Below are 21,097 nucleotides of genomic sequence, written 5' to 3'. Positions count from 1 at the left end.
TCACAGTAGATCACATGATAAAATTCACCTGCATTCATTGATGTCATTATGGCACACACATGCTGCGGAGTTTGTAGCTATGGTGGAGCATTGTATCAACCTTTCACTTCCTCTTGTGGCTATGTCGCCATGGAGACGTGTTATGTAAGGCTACTACTGGCTGAAATCTGTATGAGTCTCCTCCCGTCCACCGTGACATCATCACATCACGTCTGTATAGCGTGGTCACATGACTGGAGCGTGCAGCGTCATTGGGCACATATCCTGTTCACACCTTGCTCCATAGAGCTACTACTAGAAATAAATGTCAGTGTTTCTTAGTAATCACCATGACGCAATCAAGCCACGCCAGTGAGACGTGGTCACGTGTCCGAGATGAGCCAAGTCCCACTATGTGATCCTACATAGATAAATCAACATCTTTAGTGGACACAAAGACAAGTATATGAGGCATTGCTGCGTACATAACGCACAAAAAGGAATACCGCATATCTGTACATCGGAATATATTATATAATTGCAATGTCATAGCCGCACGTGTGGGCTCCTCCCCAAGGGGTGTGGCCTCCACGTGAAAAATACCATAGCATATTCTTTAACTTTAAGCACACAGAAAAGAGTACCGCATATCTATACATCAGAATATATTGTATAGTTGCAGTGTCATAGCCGCACGTGTGGGCTCCTCCCCAAGGGGTGTGGCCTCCACGTGAAAAATAGCTACAAACTCCGCAGCATGTGTGTGCCATAATGACATCAATGAATGCAGGTGAATTTTATCATGTGATCTACTGTGATTGGTTTAATGTGATACTAGACACACTATATATTTGTATGTTGTTCACTTGTTGTCCATACTTGACAAAGACTCTTGTAGTCGAAACGTTGTGGTTTTCTGTCTGGGAGGAAAGAAATAAAGAAACTTCATTGCTTTGCACCTTGATCTGCTGTTTCCACTACTTCATCAACATTTGTACTAAAGAGCGGCTTGGCTTGGATCCCAAACCCAGTGGGCATGCAGGATACCTGTTCAAACCATATGGTACTCATATTGTGCTGCTGACAACTTCTTTGCCTTTGGATATTTCGTTGATCCTGATCAGCGTGCACATAAACGTCTAAACAGTTATGGAATCTGAAAACCCGGAAGGGGGTGCTCCGGGCACCTCCCAGACAGTTTGGTACTCCAATGCAGACCAAGCACGGATATTTGCAGGAATGACGTATGATGGTACTTTCTTGAATATTCCAACTACTGATGTTCTACGCCGCGAATGGGAAGGTGAGAAAAAGAGATATATTTCACTTAATATCCATATGGCAACACTTTTTGAGTATTTCAAATCTAATCGTATTCCCCGTGGGTCACGGTCACATTTGCGTCCCACCCTCATGCCAGGGAATGCAACATTTTGCAAGAAGTTGTCAGCAGCACAATATGAGTACCATATGGTTTGAGGAGATATCCAATCGCTATTCACTGGATATCATCCTCTTGAATATCGAATTTTTGCAATTGGAAGTTTCTACATGTACAGCAAATATTACTAAATTGGAAGCACAGATCTCAGAGAAGGTGCCCGTTAATGAATGGACTGATATATCAACTAAAACTGATATATTATTGCAGAAATTCAAAAGTGACATTGAAGTAACAAAAAGAACGAAATGGCACCGGGACCTCGAGGATTACGAGAAAGGGAGAGTCTATAACTGGCAGATGTCCCGTAATTGTGACAATCCGATGAATAGACGCACACGGAGACCTAATAGAAGGAACCATCGGATGGATACTAACAAATTTGGGTTTACATCTGCGACATCAGATTCTACAGATGATTCCTCACAAACATCTATGAAATCTGTGAATTTTTTAGGAACACGCCATACGAGACCCTCCAAACCAAGAAGAGACGGCCATGGCACCAACGGCGAGGGGGCCATAAACATCACCGATCCCGCAAAAGGACCACAATCAATGATGACGCGATCTACCAACAAGAGGCCATCTCCACAAGCGATGACATAAATACGGTTGTGAACATTTCATCAAGGACTCTGACTACCCTTGAGATGAAGGTATTATGTAAAGGTCTATCATTCTGCCCTACTCCTATGACAAATTGGTTCTCTTTGGACCTTGATTTAAGGAGGTTTTATAGGAAATTAAGATTGAAAGCATATTTTTCTAATGTGACGTCATCTAGTGTTGATGCACCCACTGTATCAGTTACAGACAAGGCAGCATTCACATTACAAGACACAGGTCTACATAACAAAAGCATGTTTCAGCCACTGAACAATGTACATGCCATTGAGACATACGTAGATCTTGTAAATCGGGATATACAGAAAATAAGATCATCATACACTAATGCACGATACTACAACAATTTGAATTATGCGGAGCGTCAAGCTCTTTCAGGGCTTTCACTTGACAGATCCATCACTATCAAACCGGCCGACAAGGGCGGCGCGGTGGTAGTGATGGATTCTGTCAAGTATGAACAAGAGATCTATAGACAGTTAAATGATACAACTGTATATGAATTATTGACATGTAATCCTACTGATAATTACCAGACAGAATTGAGAAGCATTTTGAATGAGGCCCTCTGTGAAGGTAATATTGATTTAGCTCTATCTAAATATCTGTATATACAACATCCAAATATACCTACTATATATGTATTACCTAAAATACACAAATATCTCACTGAGCCTCCCGGACGTCCAATTGTGTCAGGACGGAATTCCATGTTTAACCATATTTCCATCTTTTTGGATTACATCCTGCGTGAGTACTCTACAAGTAATTGCTCTTATGTTAAGGATACAAGCGATTTTCTAACCAAATAGAGATCCATCCCTTGCCATGAGAATACAATATTGGCCACACTTGATGTCACTGCTCTCTACACATCAATTTCTCACGAACTTGGTTTAGAGGCAGTCAGACAAAAAATGTCATCAGCATTGGTATCTATTGAATGTGAACATGTAGTTCTGACCCTTTTGGAATTTGTACTCACCAGGAGTTATTTTTCGTTTTGTGGGAGGTTCTATCGTCAGCGCCAGGGGACCGCCATGGGGGCCAATATGGCTCCAAGTTATGCAAATATTTATATGGGCATATTTGAAGATCTGTTTGTCTATACATCTGCATATTGGCCCCAGGCGGTCTCCTGGCTGCGATACATCGATGACATATTTGTTGTCTGATCTGGTTCTGTTGAGGAATTACTGTTTCATCAGGAACTCAACAGCATCAGGCCAGAGCTGCAATTTACTCTTAAATATTCTAACAGCAGCATAGAATTCTTGGATGTAAGAATTATTAAAACCAGTACTGGCTTCTCCTCTGATCTCTATGTCAAACCAACTGACCGAAAAAATCTTCTTGAGTACAGAAGTTTCCATCCTAAAACCACAATTGACTCGCTTCCGTGGAGTCAATTCCTACGGGTTAGGCGAGTCACCAATGATGCATATGTGGAGACACGCCTATGCGAGTCACCAATGATGCCTATTACACACATGTGTAAAAAATTTCCTGATCGTGGATATCCCACAAAGCTAGTGACTGAGAAAATGGAATGAGCAAGAGTACTCACACAGGATGAACTATTAATCTCTAAAGGTAGAACTAATAAAAATGAACGCATTCCTTTTGTTTCTACTTTTACCACCAGAAGTAGACAGGTATCTTCCATTCTACGTAAACATTGGCCATTATTGCAGCTAGCTCCACAGGCGAATGCATTCCGTGAACGGCCAATTATGTCATAGAAACGCTGCACTAGTCTGCGCGACAAATTGGTACGGTCAACTTATGAAAAACTATCTCTCGGACATCTAGAACCTTTTTATCGCTCGGGACAGGCAGTTATCCATGTTTGGGTTGTTCCAGTTGCTCAAACATGATCAAGGGTAGTCAATTTTTTCTTTCACAGACCGGGAAAAGTTTTCATATCAAGGGACGTCACACATGTTCATCGACACATGTCATCTACTTACTCACCTGCCCGTGTGGCCTACAATATGTCGGCCAAACAACACAGGAGGTGAGGAGTAGAATTTCGAGCCACAAGAGCGCGATATGCACCAAAAAATTAGATCAGCCAGTACCACGCCATTTTTATGACAGTGGACACTCGGTATGCCAATTAAAATTCCGCATCATTGATTCTGTACCCGAAACATCTAAGGGGGGGTGATAGAACACGAATGTTATTAAAGAAAGAATTATATTGGATTTTTACACTTGATACAATGACCCCAAAGGGTCTAAATCACGAATACGATACCCATATGTTCCTGTAGTTGTTCTGCTTTCTCTGCATTGTTTATGCCATTTATATGGATTTTAATTCACTTACTTATTTGTATTTTTATGTCTTCACAGTGCATTTATGATGTCGTTATGGCACTAAAGAAATCTATACTGCATCGCAGTGTTATGCGAACGAATAGCCAATTTTTGTGTATTATTTATATGCAATTACTGGTGGTAGTCTTGTATGGAGATGTTATAGCATCATGTGAATATTGATGAATGCATGATGAGCCACTTTGACATCTATGTGTATTATGAATATCATTACTGGCCTATTAACATGATTATATATGCACGATATGCTATATCTGATTTTTTACCTGATTATCTCATGCCAATTCATGATGCCCTCCAAATATCTATTTTTTTTTTCTGGATAGTGATATTTAAAAGTTAAAGAATATGCTATGGTATTTTTTACGTGGAGGCCACACCCCTTGGGGAGGAGCCCACACATGCAGCTATGACACTGCAACTATACAATATATTCTGATGTATAGATATGCAGTACTCTTTTCTGTGCGTTTTAAAATATGCAATGGTATTTTTCACATGGAGGCCACACCCCTTGGGGAGGAGCCCACACGTTTATGTCTAGTAGTAGCTCTATGGAGCAGGGTGTGAACAGGATATATGCCCAATGACGCTGCACGCTCCAGTCATGTGACCACGCTATACAGACGTGATGTGATGATGTCACGGTGGATGGGAGGAGACTCATACAGATTCCAGCCAGTAGGAGTCTTGCATAACACGTCTCCATGGCGACATAGCCACAAGAGGAAGTGAAAGGTTGCTACAACGCTCCACCATAGCTACAAACTCCGCAGCATGTGTGTGCCATAATGACATCAATGAATGCAGGTGAATTTTATCATGTGATCTATTGTGATTGGGAAATGTGATATTAGACACACTATATATTTGTATGTTGTTCACTTGTTGTCCATACTTGACAAAGACTCTTGTAGTCGAAACGTCGTGTTTTTCTGTCTGGGAGGAAAGAAATAAAGAAACTTCATTGCTTTGCACCTTGATCTGCTGTTTCCACTACTTCATCAACATTAGTAGTAGCAGTATAGACAGGCCCCAGTAACATTTCCGTAGCAGCAGTATGGGCAGAGCAGAGTATTAGTTACATTTCTGTAGTAGCAGTATAGACAAGCCCCAGTAACATTTCCGTAGAAGCAATATGGGCAGAGCCCAGTGTTAGTAACATTTCAGTAGTAGTAGCAGTATAGACAGACCCCAGTAACATTTCCGTTGCAGCAGTATAGGCAGAGGCCAGTATTAGTAACATTACAGTAGTAACAGTATACACAAACCAAGGTAACATTTCAGAAGCAGAAGTATCGGCAGACCGAAGTTACGTTTCTGTTGCAGAAGTATAGGCAGACCCCTCTAGCATTACTGTGGCAGAAGTATAGGTAGGCCGAACAGAGTTACATTTCTGTAGCAAAAGTGTAGGCCAACCCCAGACACAGTGGTGTACCATGAGTGCAGGCGAAGATCATAAAAATTACTTAGATTACATTGTAGGCGAGGGCCCAAAAAATTGGTGTACCAACAGTACAAATGTTCCCCAGAAAAATTGCCCATGCCCAACCCAGAGGGCAGGTGAAACCCATTAATCACTTAGCTTACTGTGGCTTAATTTGTAACTAGGCATGGAGGCAGCCCAGTTAAAATAAAAATTGGATGCTTTAATGAGAATTGAAACGTATAAATATTGTTTACAAAAGTTATATGAGCCTTTTGGGCCACAGAAAAATTGCCCATTCGGGGTGATTATGTGAGGTTTCAGGAGGAGTAGGTGGAGGAGGACGACGAATATTATACACAGATTGACAAAGGTAAAGGTCCCCATTTTTTCCGGTGATAGAGAAGAGTGCTTTTATCTGCGGTTGCTGCGAAAATAATCTTTAGGTACCGCTGCTGTCCGCTAGTGGAGAAGAGAAGTCTGGGGAAATCCAGGCTTTGTTCATCTTTATGAGTGTAAGCCTGTCGGCACTGTCAGTTGACAGGCGGGTAAGGCTTATCTGTGATGATTCCCCAAGCTGCACTAAACACCCTCTCTGACAAAACGCAGGGCAAGCAAGCACCTCCAGGGCATAAAGCGCGAGTTTGTGCCACGTGTCCAGCTTGACACCCAGTAGTTGTACGGAGCAGAGTCGTCATGGAGGAAGGTCGTACGATCGGCTACGTACTCCCTCACCATCCTTTTACAGTGCTCCCTCCAACTCAGCCTTGACTGGGGAGTGGTGACACAGTCTTGCTGGGGAGCCATAAAGCTGGCAAAGGCCTTGGAGAGTATTCCCCTGCCTGCGCTGATCTAATCTCTGCGCCTCCCCTGCTACTTGGCCCTTGGAACTGCGCCTTCTGCCACTAGCGCTGTCAGATGGGAAGTTTACCATCAGTTTGTCCACCAGGCCCTGTGGTATAGCATCACTCTCGAAGCCCTTTCCTCTTCGGGAATAAGAGTGAAAAGGTTCTCCTTATACCGTGGGTTGAGCAGTGTGTAAACTCAGTAATCCGTTGTGGCCAGAATGCATCTAACGCGAGGGTCACGAGAAAGGCATCCTAACATGAAGTCAGCCATGTGTGCCAGGGTACGTGTACGCAACACATGGCTGTCCTCACTAGGAAGATCACTTTCAGGACCTGACACATCTGGATTGCGAGGCAGAGGTTGTGTAGGAGGAGGAGGAGGAGGAAGGTTTAGTGGAGGTGGCATACACCGCCGCAGATACCAGCACCTATCTGGGGCCCGCAATTCTGGGGGTGGGTAGGACGTGAGTGGTCCCAGGCTTTGACTCGGTCCCAGCCGCCACTAAATTCACCCAATGTGCCATCAGGGAGATATAGTGGCCTTGCCCGGCTATGCTTGTCCACGTGTCTGTTGTTAAGTGGACCTTCCCAGTAACCGCGTTGGTGAGGGCGCAAACAATGTTGCGGGAGACGTGGTCGTGCAGGGCTGGGAGGGTACACCGTGAAAAATGGTGGCGACTGAGGACAGAGTAGTGCGGGGCCACCGCCAACACGTTTTGGAAAGCCTCAGTTTCCACAAGCCTGTACGGGAGCATCTCCAGGCTGATCAATTTGGCTATGTGGACATTTAAAGCTTGAGCATGCGGGTGCGTGGCGGCATATTTGCGCTTTCGCTTCAACGATTCTCTTAGTGACAGCTGGACGCTGTGCTGAGACACATTGCTGGATGGGGCCGAGGACAGCGGAGGTGAGAGTGTGGGTCCAGGCCAGGAGACGCTCGTGCCTGTGTTGTGGAGGTGGGTTGGATCTCAGTGGCAGGTTGGGGCCCAGGGGGAGAGGCAGTGGTTCAACCCGGAGGCGGTGAACGGCCTTTGTCCCACCTTGTGGGGTGCTTGGCCATCATATGCCTGCGCATGCTGGTGGCTCCCCGGCTGATCTTGGCACGACAAAGGTTGCACACCACTGTTCATCGGTCGTCCGTGGTCTCAGTGAAAAACTGCCAAACCTTTGAGCACCTTGGCCTCTGCACGGTGGCTTGGCGCGAGGGGGTGCTTTGGGAAACAGCTGGTGGATTATTCGCTCTGGCCCTGCCTCTACCCCTGGCTACCCCACTGCTTCTTCCAACCTGTCCTGTGGCTGCAATTGCCTCCCCCTCTGAAGACCTGTCCTCAGTTGGCTTATCACACCATGTGGGGTCAGTCACCTCATCGTTCAGCGGCTCTTCCTCCAAATCCTCTGTGCGCTCCTCCCTCGGACTTACTGCCCTTCCTACTGCCTCACTGATAGACAACTGTGTCTTATCGTCATTGTCCTCCTCACCCACTGAAAGCTCTTGAAACAGTTGCCGGAAGTCCCCAGCCTCATCCCTCAGACCCCGGGAACTTTCCAAAGGTTGGGCATCGGTCACGACAAACTCCTCAGGTGGGAGAGGAACCATTGTTGCCCAATCTGGGCTGGGGCCCGAGAACAGTTCCTGGGAGTCTACCTGCTCCTCAGAATGTGTCATTTTCATGGAGTGAGGACGCTGGGAGGAAGGAGGAGCTGTAGCCAGAGGATTCAGAGTTGCAGCAGTGGACGGCATAGAAGACTGGGTGGTCGATAGATTGCTGGATGCACTTTCTGCCATCCACGACAGGACCTGCTTACACTGCTCATTTTTTAATAAAGGTCAACCACGTGGACCCAAAAGTTGTGATATGAAGCTGGGGGCCGGAGAAACGTGCCTTTCTCCGAATCCCGCAGCAGCCTGCTGCAATTCACCTGGACCAGGAACTGGGCCTATGCCCACACCCTCACGTGGAACTCCGCGTCCTCGACCGCGTCCACGTCCTCTACCCCTACCCCTCAGCATGGTGGATTAAGAATCAAGCAGACACTGAGCTGTGTAAAAATGTTTGTGAATTATTGCCGCGCAGTTGGTGGCTGCCAGCGGTTATATAACGCAAAATGAAGCCAGAGATAAATTATAAGGAAGGATGCAATCAGGACTAGCTGTGCAATATGCAATTGTGATGCACCTGAAGTCCCACAGGCCACGCAGTGAAATGCACTGGGTCACAGGTAGCCGTAAAAAGGATTTCCTTTTTAAAATGTGTTTTTTTTTTAATGCAATGCAGGCTATAGAGCGTGTATTGGAATTTCCCTCTATGGGTGTCTGTCACAGTACACTGTGCTGGCAGCTGACGGGTAACACAGAGCGGTGTAAAAAATGTGTGGTTTCTTGGCGTGCACTTGGAGGCAGACAGCACTTATGTTATGCTAACTGCACCCAGAAATTTTTTTTACTGAAGGCTGAATGCAGGCCTTGCTGTGCAATACTGAGGTACTACAACTCCCAGCAACCATGGAGTTAAATGCACACGGTCACAGGTAGCCCTAACATGGACCGTTGGGGTTGTTGTAGACAGGATTCCACACTACCACTGTCCCTGCCTCACCAATACTTCCCCTATACTACGTAGTACAGCCTGAGAATGCTATAGCTGTAATGGGGCTGCACGCCCGATATACAAAAAAAAAAAAGTGCAAAACTGCTCCCAGCAGCCACAACATTAGTGCACTAGGTGAGCTGTGGCCCTAAGAAAGACCGTTGGGGTTCTTGTAGACACTAACACTCTCCCTATAGCAGCAGCACTGTCCCTAATCTTTGCCAGCTTGAGTCTGTGGCGAGCCGCGGGCGGCCCCACTTTATATACTCGGCAGTCACTTCATCTCGCCCACACTCACTGCAGGGGGGTGGGATAGGGCTGGAACGTCACAGGAGGAAGTTGTAATGCCTTCCCTGCATGTCTATTGGCCAGAAAATGGTGCAAATCTTTCAGGGAAGGAAATAGAATTGACTCGAACACCGCGTGGTGCTCGTCACGAGTAACAAGCATCTCGAGTACCCTAATACTCGAACGAGCATCAAGCTCGGATGAGTACGCTCGCTCATCTCTAATCATGAATGTTCACTCAGGGCCAGTGAACCGTAGGACCTTAGTGTATCATGTATGCTATCATTGTGTGGGACAACATAACATGGTAGAAAATTGGGCCACAACGTAGGATCTCCTGAGTTTTAGATGACAGCTGTCTGGCATCCTAGATATTTGGCCATGGCCAATAGGTAAGCTTCATGTAAAGTAAGGGCCGTAACTAAGACTGCAGGGCTGTAAGTGGAGGCCAGACATGACAGGTTTAACAGGGAGGGAATGTAAGGGGATTAATGAGGAAAATAAGGAGGGGTTAAAAGAAGAGGAGGAAAATGGAAGAGCAGTTAAGTAACATCACAGACAGCTGAGAAGAAGAACAGGAGGAGAAGGAAGATGGATGGAGAGGAGTGAGAGTAGAGTGGGGAGAGAGATAGGGAAAGCCCTTTCAGGACCACAGACAGCATCCAAGATGCTGGCAGTGAGGGAGAGAAGAGGCAGGAGATTTTGGCACCTTGCGGTTGAGCCCTGACACCGTTTCCAGGCACGGATGCCATCTAGGGAGCCCATCCTCGGTCCCTCCAGGCCAGCCTTCTACTGGTCCACCTTCCAGCGCTGCAGGCATGCCTGGGAAGAATCCCACTAGATGGCAGGGCCCTGGGCTGCGGTCCAGAGCTCGCTCGTTAAAAGTGGTGGGGATTTACTGGGAGCTGACACCAGAGAGGAGTATTAGGTGTGGGGTGGTGCTTACCTGGCAATACACCATTCGGTGAGCATCCTCGCTGCGGTGGTACACTATCTGAGAACGATGCTGGGAATGAAAGTCCAGAGAGAGAGGATCCAGGGGACGAGTTTGCAGCATCTGGACGAAAGCTTGACAGTCCAGCAGTGCAGAGATCGGTTCCATCTGCAGGGAGTTTGATGACAGTTCCAGGAGGAGAATAGGTTGCAGCTGTTTCGGAGTCCAGATGGGAGATGTTCCAGTGGCAGAGGAAAAGATGGTGTGTGACAGTGTTTATGTTTGTTACAAAGCAGCACGTCTTAGTGAGTGGGTCAATATGGACAAGTGGGAGGGAATAAATTGGGCATCTGCTGGAAATTCAATGAGAGTCAGTGAAAATTAAAAGGGATCTGCAAATTCAAGCATATATGCTGGCATTGCAGTGGCACATCACATGGTGCAGCCAGATGCTTTAAGTGAAGAAAGGGAAAAGGACCAGCAAGTAATGAAGAAAGGACAGAGTACAAGGGGAGCATACAAAGTTGCGTGGAGGGAGTAGAAACAGCGGGTCGAGATGTGAAGTGACATAAGGACCAATAAGGATAAAGAAGGTGCGGTTTTGTAGTGGTTTGGGATTGTGCATATGTTGGGTATATCTGTGGCTATGGTAAATCAATTTTTGGCCAGCCTGTCTCTTGGTTTTAAGCTTACGATGTTTTGGGATGTGATAGGCCTTAGAAGGCTTTCAAAAGAAAAAAGTGAGCCAGGATAAACGTAGGCCTGTGTCGTTTTCAGTTTTTGAAAGAGGTGATGGTTGCATTGGAAATAATCTGTGCGTGGCGTTTCGAGGGGGCCTTGTTCTATTTGGCTTTTATGTTAGCATTTTTTTGAGCATTAAGGTTGGGCGAATTGGTTTTGCCTAGCAAGAAAAAAGGGAGGAGACTACTAACAGAGGATGTGAGAGTTGGGGAAGAACAGCTCGAGTCTTTTATATGAAGGTCTAAGACAGACCTAAAAGAAAAAGGAAGAAGGGTATTGATTTGACAGGTTCATAGGGTATAGATGAGCCTTGTTGCATGTTGAAAGCACTATGACGAGTTGGCCAGGGTGAGGATGGGGCAGTTTTTTAGGACATAGGTCTTTCCTATCCAGGTTTCAGTTTGTGGTGGTTTTTCAAAAGGCCCCATAGCACCTCGGCTGGGACAGTACTAGTTTTGGGCCCCATTCTTTTTGGATTGGGGTGGCGACAGAGGCTGCAAGAGGGGATCTGAGTGTTGATGTAATTAACAGGAGTGAGAGATGGCAGTCGGGAAGGTTTAAATCTTATATTTAGACCACGGTGGTTATAAAGTGGTCTGGGAATTTAATGAGTAAGGTTTATTTAGGGGCAGAGGAATTTTTAATGTTGCTATGGTTGCCTTTGTTTTCCCTTTCAGATCAGCAACAGGCCCTAGTAGAGATTCTGGGGCATTCGTATGTGAATTGGGGTGGGGAGAGAGCAAAAGTATGATCAAAAAGGAGACAGTTGGGTTTTGAAGAAAGATCGGCGGTGTTGCGATGAATAGGAATACAAGGAGTGTTGTGATGGAGGGTTTTGCATGAGTTTCATCATTTTGTGGATTTGGACAGGGCAACAAATAATCTGGTGCTGCATGCAGGCAGGAACAATTTAGGTAAGAGGCCTTTTCGCTAGGTATCTTGAGATATCCGGTATGATATCCTACATTTCCAGGGTCGGTGGTTATTTGGTCAGGTTAAATAAAGTGTGAATTAAACTGAATAGGGAAGTTTCCAGTTTTGTGGCAAGAAATGGGCGAGTCGAAATGAGGTATGTGGATTTAGAAAAAGGCCAACGCAATTTTTGAGAGATTGATGGTGTTCACCTAAATGGTGAACATGAGGTGGGCATATCGTGTTTGCAGTGGCGGGTCCTTGGATTTAGTCACAAATTATTGGTTGGGATGGGGGGGTAGGGGCTGGATAGCCACCATCCCCCTTGGTTTATCTCTGGTTAATATTGGGTCTGTAGCCTCCGAGGAAATATTATTAAATGACTGGTAAATAAAGATTTTTTATATATTTCTAATCTGTGTATCTTTTTGGTGTTGGAATGAGAAGGTGACAGATGTCTGGACTCCAAGGACCTCCCCTCATATTGGAGGGGAAGATTAATTCAGGGTTATGATTATTAGTAATGAGTAAATAAATGTTTTTGTCTTGTAATAAAATTGTCTGCTTATCCAAAGAAAGGTGCATTGTTATGAATTCAAGCTACAGCAAGTAAAGGAACCAGTCTGTTATACCCGGGTCATGTCTATGGGCATGGCAAACAGGATGGTTTATTTTCCTCCTCATACTATGAATGGGGGATTAGTTAGTTATCTATTGGATAATGGCGATCACGTGATCAGAGACCACTCACAGCGGTCCTTGGTCATTGCCCCAGGGCCCAGTAGCCAGGACATTTTAAATTTCACGAGTCCTCGCCAGCTTCTGCGCTTGCATCTGCCATTTTGCAGATGGGTAAATGGGTCGCATCCAAGCTGGGGAGAGGTTTGTTAAAAGGATTAGAGATGAGTAAGCATACTCGCTAAGGCTAACTACTCGAGCGAGTAATGCCTTATTCGAGTATCTGCCCGCTCATCGCTAAAGATTCGTCTGCCGGCGCAGGTGAGAGGTGATTTGCGGCGGTGACCAGGGGGGAACGGGGGGGGGGGGGGAGAGGGAGAGAGAGATCTCCCCTCTGTTCTTCTCCGCTCTCCGCCGCCGCTCCCCGCCCTCCGCCGGCAGACGAATCTTTAGAGACGAGCGGGCAGATACTCGAATAAGGCACTACTCGCTCGAGTAGTTAGCCTTAGCTAGTCTGCTTGCTCATCTCTAATAAGGATCCCATCAGGGGACATCACCAGAGGCCTGGGGTAAGTAATTTCACCTCTCCTCACGGTTTGTATCTGTGTCGGGAGATGAAACTTTAGCTTCTTTTAATTTTACGTGACCGCTGTTATCAATTGGATAGCGACGATCACGTGACCAAGGGTTTCCTACTGCCTAATGCGGCCCCGCATGAAATCTTCAGGCTTTTGGATACGTTTGGTAACCAGGAGCAGGGAGATTTTAAATTACTCCGGCAATTCACGGCTTTTGCACATGCCAAGTTAAGGTCCGTGGATAAATCTGAGGGTCTTAAGTGGGGAATTTCATCTCCCCTTATGGATATGATCCGTAACGGAAGAGGAAACTTAAACTTTTTTTTTCTGCATTTACACTTTTTTCTTTACTTTTACATGATGAATAGAGACGAGCGAGTATACTCACTAAGGCACATTAGAGACAAGCGGGGAGATACTTGGCCAAGGTACTGCTCGCTCGAGTAAAGAGTTGGGGGCCGCCGCGGGTGACAGGTGAGTTGCGGCGAGGAGCAGGGGGCAGCAGGGGGGAGAGGGAGAGAGAGATCTCCCCTCCGTTCCTCCCCGCTCTCCCTCGCCGCTCCCCACCGGCCCCCGAATCTTTAGGGACGAACGGGGAGATACTCTGCTAAGGCACTACTCCCTCGAGTAATGTGCCTTAGCGAGTATACTCACTCATCACTAATGATGAATAATGCCGATCATGTGACTGGGAATCGCATACAGTGACGTATAAAGACATGTTGCCATCAAGGCACATGAGAGTAATGCATATGTCACAATAGACAGCCAATGGGGTGCTCGGAACAAGAACACATGACCCCAGAGGCAAAATACAATTAGAAGGAAACAAAGTAACAATGAAAAGTCCAGTCGGCGGTTCAAATATGCATCCATATGCCTCTCTGACAAGAAGCTTGGGAAGATGATCTCCACCCCATAATGGGCGGTTAACTCTTTCAATACTGCAGACTTGTAGAGAGGAAAAATCTCCTTTATGAACCAAAAAGAAATGTGATGAAACAGCAGATACATTCTTCCTTCCAGCGTGTTCACTATCAGATCTGTGTCTCCTTATCCTAGTTTTTAGTTTTGCACATGTTGCACTTGGCAGGACAGACGTGATGAGATAAACCACAGAAACGCTCAGCCAACCACAATTAGAGCTACCAGCAGGCAGGGATTTTAAATCCTCGGCTGCTGATAGCTCAAAACAGCAGTGATAGCTGAGAACTATAGAGTCAAGGACAGCGGCAGAAGTTGCCGCTGAGCCCCGATAGCCTTCAATGGCTTTTTAGGGAAGGGCTTATGAATACTGTAAAAAAAAAAATAATAATACTCCACTGTCGGGGCTCAGCCGCGGCTTCTGCCGCTGTCCCAGACTCTGCACTGCTGTTTTGAGCTATCAGCAGACGGGGATTTAAAATCTCTGCCTGCTGGTAGCTCTGATTGTGATTGGCTGAACTGCTCAGCCAATCACAATCAGAGCTACCAGCTGTTGGGGATTTTAAATTCCCAGCTGCTGATAGCTTAGAACTACAGAGCCGGGGACAGCGCCAGAAGTTGCGACTGAGCCCCGGCAGCTGAAGAGAGGTGAGTATTGATTTTTTTTTTTTTAATACACTTTTTTAAATCGCTTTTCAAGGAAGAGCTTATGAATCCCTTCCCAGAAAAGCCATTGACGGGGATGCCGGCAGCAGGATTCTCTACCGCAGCTGTCATGTGCTGTTGAGAATTGAAGAATTCCTCTGCTGCATCTGCCACAGATGTGTTCTTCATGCCCACAGGGGTCACGGCAGCAGCGGAGAGGTAAGTTTTGTTTTTGTTGTTTGTTTTTTTACACAAAAATGTTTCATTTTCAGGGAAAAGCTTATATGTAAAGCCCTTCCCTGAAAAAAAATGCAGGGAGCCGGCAGACCATTGTTTTTAATGGAGACGGCGGCAGCAGCCGTGCCTCCATTGAAAACAATGCGTGCATTTCCAATGGTGCATGCATGTCCTATCTTTGCAGGCACGCAACTGCAAAGTACGAACATGTGAACACACCATAGGGAATGCATTGTTGTAAATACCAGCGTGTTTTTGTGCGTGCGTATGAACGCACAAAAAACACGCGCGTGTGAACCCACCCTGAATAGTGAAGCCTGGAGGACGGTTCAAACTGATGGTCAATAATCATACTGATTGATGATAAATATCGCATGCTGTGGGCTTTTATAACTCTTCACTGTTAGGACTTGAAAACATAACCTTTAATAAAGCAATTAAAATTTAAAATAGTACTCACAAAGACTGACACACATAATACATAAAGAAAAATATTAATAACTCTGGAAGTGTATCTCAGAGGGTTCTTGAAAATGTAGATGCCATATATCGTGTTTTCTAGGTATAGTGCGATGCCTTAACTGGTATCTATTCGAGGCAACGAATAACCGTTTTAGGGTGATAATACACCCCCACAACGGTAGTATCTATAGTCTTGGGAAACTGATAGTGCCCAAGACCGAGATAATTTGTGCTTGGTATTAGCACCAAGAAGGCTTAATCAATATCTGGTCCTTGGTCCGACGCGTTTCGCTCAACTTGAGCTCCTCAGGGACCTCTTGTGAATATTTAATATGCCTCTCAGGATCTTAACAGCAATTGCATAATAACCAAATAGTGAGCATTCAGTTGGTCGCAGGTAAATATATATCTTGCAGATCAGATGTTATCTGCAATGAAGTATATAATACCTCTTAATATGGTAAAGAAAATTAAAAAAAAAAAAAAAATTTTCTTTAAAAAATTTTTTTTTCTGAAAAGTTCAGAGTAAGCCATGTATCAGAGTCTCGCGTTGTGCATGAGACAGTGCTGCATGGACTTTACACACCCATGCCTTGCATCTACCTTGATAGCTTGCTGGCCCCTATATATTTACTAATTCCTATCTACCAGTGGTAACGATGCTGCCTAATAGTTTTTAGGTCACACACTGGAGAATTTCTAAGTACTATCTCTCTCCGCTAATTAGATTCTATTAGTGCCTTATTCCTAATGCTTCTCTGATTACAAGATAGCCTAAAGTATCGCACTAAGTAGCAGGTAGATCAGTAAAACAAAAAAGGATAGAGCAACAGCAAGCCAACCACCCTGATGGTGAGTGATTGGTATCAATGAGCAAAGTGAAAGGAGCTCTCTTAAATAGGAGCTAAAGTGCCCGCCTTAGAGAGGGTGTGTGTCTCCAAACTCCAATCAGGGTGCAGAGCTTGATTACTATAGGAAATGTTACCAAGGCAACCTACAATGTTTTCCTACACTGATGGTTCAATCACGATCGTGGTTACTTAGAAGTGGATCAATCATTCCCTTTATTAAGGGTGTGTTGACAGATTATGCCTCATCCAATTGCATCATCTTAGGGACTATAGATATGGTAGAATCACTTGTTCAATAAGGCCGAAGTGAGGCCGCCGGCTCCAAGGGGGAGCGTCACCAATGACGCGTTTAATCCCGCCCCTACGTGATGACAGCACTGTGATACGGCGTTGTTCTATCTGCCGGTATCCCCGCAGGCGCATTAATATATTAATCTGGAACGCAGCGTCGGCCCTGCGCGTCGCCGCTGCGTCTTCACGTTAGTCCGCGTCATTGACGTGCTTGCGCATGCGCTGTGGAGTCGATTTGATCCGTAATAGGATATCTCCCTACGCAGGCGTACTGATGTGAGTTTGCATTCATATGAGCGGCACTTCCTCAGGCATGTATATTGGATTAACCCCATCAGGGCACAAGCGTCTATGAGGATGTAAATATAGTACTGTCCCAGGTATCATTGGCACATAAAGCCCACATAGTATACATCAATTTTATTTATATACTATATTAGTAAGGATACATATAATACATCCCATTTCTCCTCACTTGTGCTGTATGAGCCTCGTGTGGTGCTGAGTGTAAGCTCTCGCCTACGACCTGAAGGTTGCAAGTTCGATCCCCGCATGACTTAGGCAGCCGGCTCAGGGTCGACTCAGCCCTCCATCCCTCAGAGGTCGGCAAAATGAGCACCCAGCTTGGTGTGGGGTAATAAGCAATAATCACCTGAAAGTGCTGTGTAATAAGTTGGCGCTGTACAAATACCAAGATTATTATAGTTAATATATAGAATTGGAGCATGTTAAATGAGGTTTGTATATAAACGCATGATGATCCACACAAGTAAATCGGTTAGTGTATCAAATCTATGACAATAGTGTCGATGGTAATGATGCTACCCAAGTTATAGTGGGAAAGGAACGGTTCCTTACGAATGGTCTCTTCAAATAAAACAGTTGAATGACAGGTTTTCGTTAAGTCCAGTCGGGTGAATTGAATCAAATCTGTAAATCCAGTTCGCTTCTTTTTGGAGAAGTCGTCTATCGATGTTACCTTTACGGCCAAAGGTGCGAATGGTCTCAATTCCTTGGAATTTCAGTTGAGTCTCGTCTCCTTGATGTTTTTCCCACATGTGATTGGCGACCGGAGTGTTTTCCTTCCTCCGTATTGTACCAATATGCCCTAAAATACGTCGGCGGAATTGTTGTACCGTCTTTCCGACGTAATTTAATGGGCAACTGCAGGTAGCCAAATATACAACGTTTGTACTCCTACAATTGATAAATTCGCGGTTTGTGTATATTTTTGATGTTGATACACACTTAAAGGAGGAGCTCTTGAGTATAAATGGGCAAGCCATGCAGTTAGAATATGGATACGTACCGGTGAAGTTATGTCGCCCTAGCCACATCGTGTCAAAGAGGAATATATCTGATGGGGTGATGGGGTTAATCTAATATACATGCCTGAGGAAGTGCCGCTCATATGAATGCAAACTCACATCAGTACGCCTGCGTAGGGAGATATCCTATTACGGATCAAATCGACTCCACAGCGCATGCGCAAGCACGTCAATGACGCGGACTAACGTGAAGACGCAGCGGCGACACGCAGGGCCGACGCTGCGTTCCAGATTAATATATTAATGCGCCTGCGGGGATACCGGCAGATAGAACAACGCCGTATCACAGTGCTGTCATCACGTAGGGGCGGGATTAAACGCGTCATTGGTGACGCTCCCCCTTGGAGCCGGCGGCCTCACTTCGGCCTTATTGAACAAGTGATTCTACCATATCTATAGTCCCTAAGATGATGCAATTGGATGAGGCATAATCTGTCAACACACCCTTAATAAAGGGAATGATTGATCCACTTCTAAGTAACCACGATCGTGATTGAACCATCAGTGTAGGAAAACATTGTAGGTTGCCTTGGTAACATTTCCTATAGTAATCAAGCTCTGCACCCTGATTGGAGTTTGGAGACACACACCCTCTCTAAGGCGGGCACTTTAGCTCCTATTTAAGAGAGCTCCTTTCACTTTGCTCATTGATACCAATCACTCACCATCAGGGTGGTTGGCTTGCTGTTGCTCTATCCTTTTTTGTTTTACTGATCTACCTGCTACTTAGTGCGATACTTTAGGCTATCTTGTAATCAGAGAAGCATTAGGAATAAGGCACTAATAGAATCTAATTAGCGGAGAGAGATAGTACTTAGAAATTCTCCAGTGTGTGACCTAAAAACTATTAGGCAACATCGTTACCACTGGTAGATAGGAATTAGTAAATATATAGGGGCCAGCAAGCTATCAAGGTAGATGCAAGGCATGGGTGTGTAAAGTCCATGCAGCACTGTCTCATGCACAACGCGAGACTCTGATACATGGCTTACTCTGAACTTTTCAGAAAAAAAAATTTTTTAAAGAAAATTTTTTTTTTTAAATTTTCTTTACCATATTAAGAGGTATTATATACTTCATTGCAGATAACATCTGATCTGCAAGATAGATATTTACCTGCGACCAACTGAATGCTCACTATTTGGTTATTATGCAATTGCTGTTAAGATCCTGAGAGGCATATTAAATATTCACAAGAGGTCCCTGAGGAGCTCAAGTTGAGCGAAACGCGTCGGACCAAGGACCAGATATTGATTAAGCCTTCTTGGTGCTAATACCAAGCACAAATTATCTCGGTCTTGGGCACTATCAGTTTCCCAAGACTATAGATACTACCGTTGTGGGGGTGTATTATCACCCTAAAACGGTTATTCGTTGCCTCGAATAGATACCAGTTAAGGCATCGCACTATACCTAGAAAACACGATATATGGCATCTACATTTTCAAGAACCCTCTGAGATACACTTCCAGAGTTATTAATATTTTTCTTTGTGTATTATGTGTGTCAGTCTTTATGAGTACTATTTTAAATTTTAATTGCTTTATTAAAGGTTATGTTTTAAAGTCCTAACAGTGAAGAGTTGCACATAACATTTTGGACTTTACTTGCCCCCAGTGACAACTGTGGGCTTGTATAGCTACAAATTTACAGCCGAAATCAAAAATTATGGCAAAATCCCCATCAGCATGCAATAAACGAAGATATTTCTGCATAATCTGACAGATAGAGGGATATTCTACACTATAGGGGGGTGAATAGATCATCATGCCCCCCATGGATGTGGTTTAACTCTCAACAAGCCAGTATAATTTTTTTCAGAAGAAATTTTTGGGCCCCAAAACATCCATTGTGGGTAATTGTGATGCTGTAATCTCTCCATAACTTATTGTTCCTCCATCTGGTAAGCCAAATCAGAGGAACAATTTTGCTTGTCACGCAGCAATTCTCCCACTGGGACACTAATACACACATGAATAGGATGACAGGATGAAGCATATAATATAGTGTTACCAGCAGACGGCTTGCAGTAAGTGGACGTTTCCACCAGAGACCTCATAGCATTGCCTGAAACCATATTAGCAAATGTAATGTCCTGCAGCTACAAGTGGAGGGATCTGCTCAATGCAGAAATGGTAATCTGCTCAGGAAGGTTTATAGCTGGTAGAGTAGAGAAATGAAAAATAGGTTTTTTGCAAGAAATATCCCCTATTGTTAACAGAGAGAAGCTGCATATAGAAGCCTGAAATATCTACAGAAATGCAAATACACAACATAGAAAATACATAATCTGATATAAAGAATTCACTTTACCCGAAATTGAGACTGTGTGACCTCAAAGCAGAGCGATAGGCACACAAACAGCAAGATGGACATAATGCTATGCTGTGCCATATCTGTAGTGATGGAAGCTGCAGCAGAAGATTGGAGCGTTTACCCAGCGAGCCAGCAAGCAGACAGGGAGACTGAAGAATGCTGGGTGTAGATGGGACATATATAGTTCCCTCAGTCACACGTTGCAAAGATATATGATGAGGAAGAAGGTAAACGCCCCGGAGCTTACTGTCACAAGCTGCATCCAGCCTCCTCATCCATTTACTAAAGTCTATAGATTTCTTGGCTATGTACGTACTGGGCAAACAGAAAAACGTGAAGCTTAATGGCCACGTGTACTTATACAGTGTTTCCCTGAAAATAAAATCCTGTCTTATGTTATTTTACCCCAAAAGAGGCACTAGGTCTTATTTTCAGGGGATGTCTTATCATACTTACCTAGCATGCTTGGTCCAGGTCCCTCCCGCTGCTCTCCGGAGCTCTGATGTGCTGAGCAGCGGCATTGATTGGCCAATTTAAAAATCCCGCCTCCACAGCACGATAGTCGTAATTAGTTCTTCGACCGATGCTTAGCCAATCAAAGCAGCACTGGATAGCGCTGCATTGATTGGTTCTTGAGCGCTGCTCAGCCATTCAGAGCCA

At 44.9% G+C, this 21,097-nt stretch overlaps 1 protein-coding gene across 2 annotated transcripts in view; it reads right to left on the bottom strand.

The window, feature by feature from the left end:
- Window positions 1-20,613, bottom strand: part of LOC136614127 (keratin-associated protein 12-1-like) — a 118,038-nt gene extending 97,425 nt beyond the window's left edge. The window contains exon 1 of one of the 2 annotated variants that reach the window (XM_066594101.1): window positions 20,435-20,613. In XM_066594101.1, the coding sequence (XP_066450198.1) occupies window positions 20,435-20,515 (81 nt within the window). In that variant the 5' untranslated portion in view covers window positions 20,516-20,613. The remainder of the gene's footprint in view (window positions 1-20,434) is intronic. The other variant, XM_066594100.1, reaches the window with a different exon arrangement.
- Window positions 20,614-21,097: the final 484 nt, after the last annotated feature.

The sequence above is a fragment of the Eleutherodactylus coqui genome, chromosome 1, assembly GCF_035609145.1.
Source record: "Eleutherodactylus coqui strain aEleCoq1 chromosome 1, aEleCoq1.hap1, whole genome shotgun sequence".
NCBI lineage: Eukaryota > Metazoa > Chordata > Amphibia > Anura > Eleutherodactylidae > Eleutherodactylus > Eleutherodactylus coqui.
Note: the sequence above shows the minus strand (reverse complement) of the source record. Positions and strands in the feature narration are given on the sequence as shown.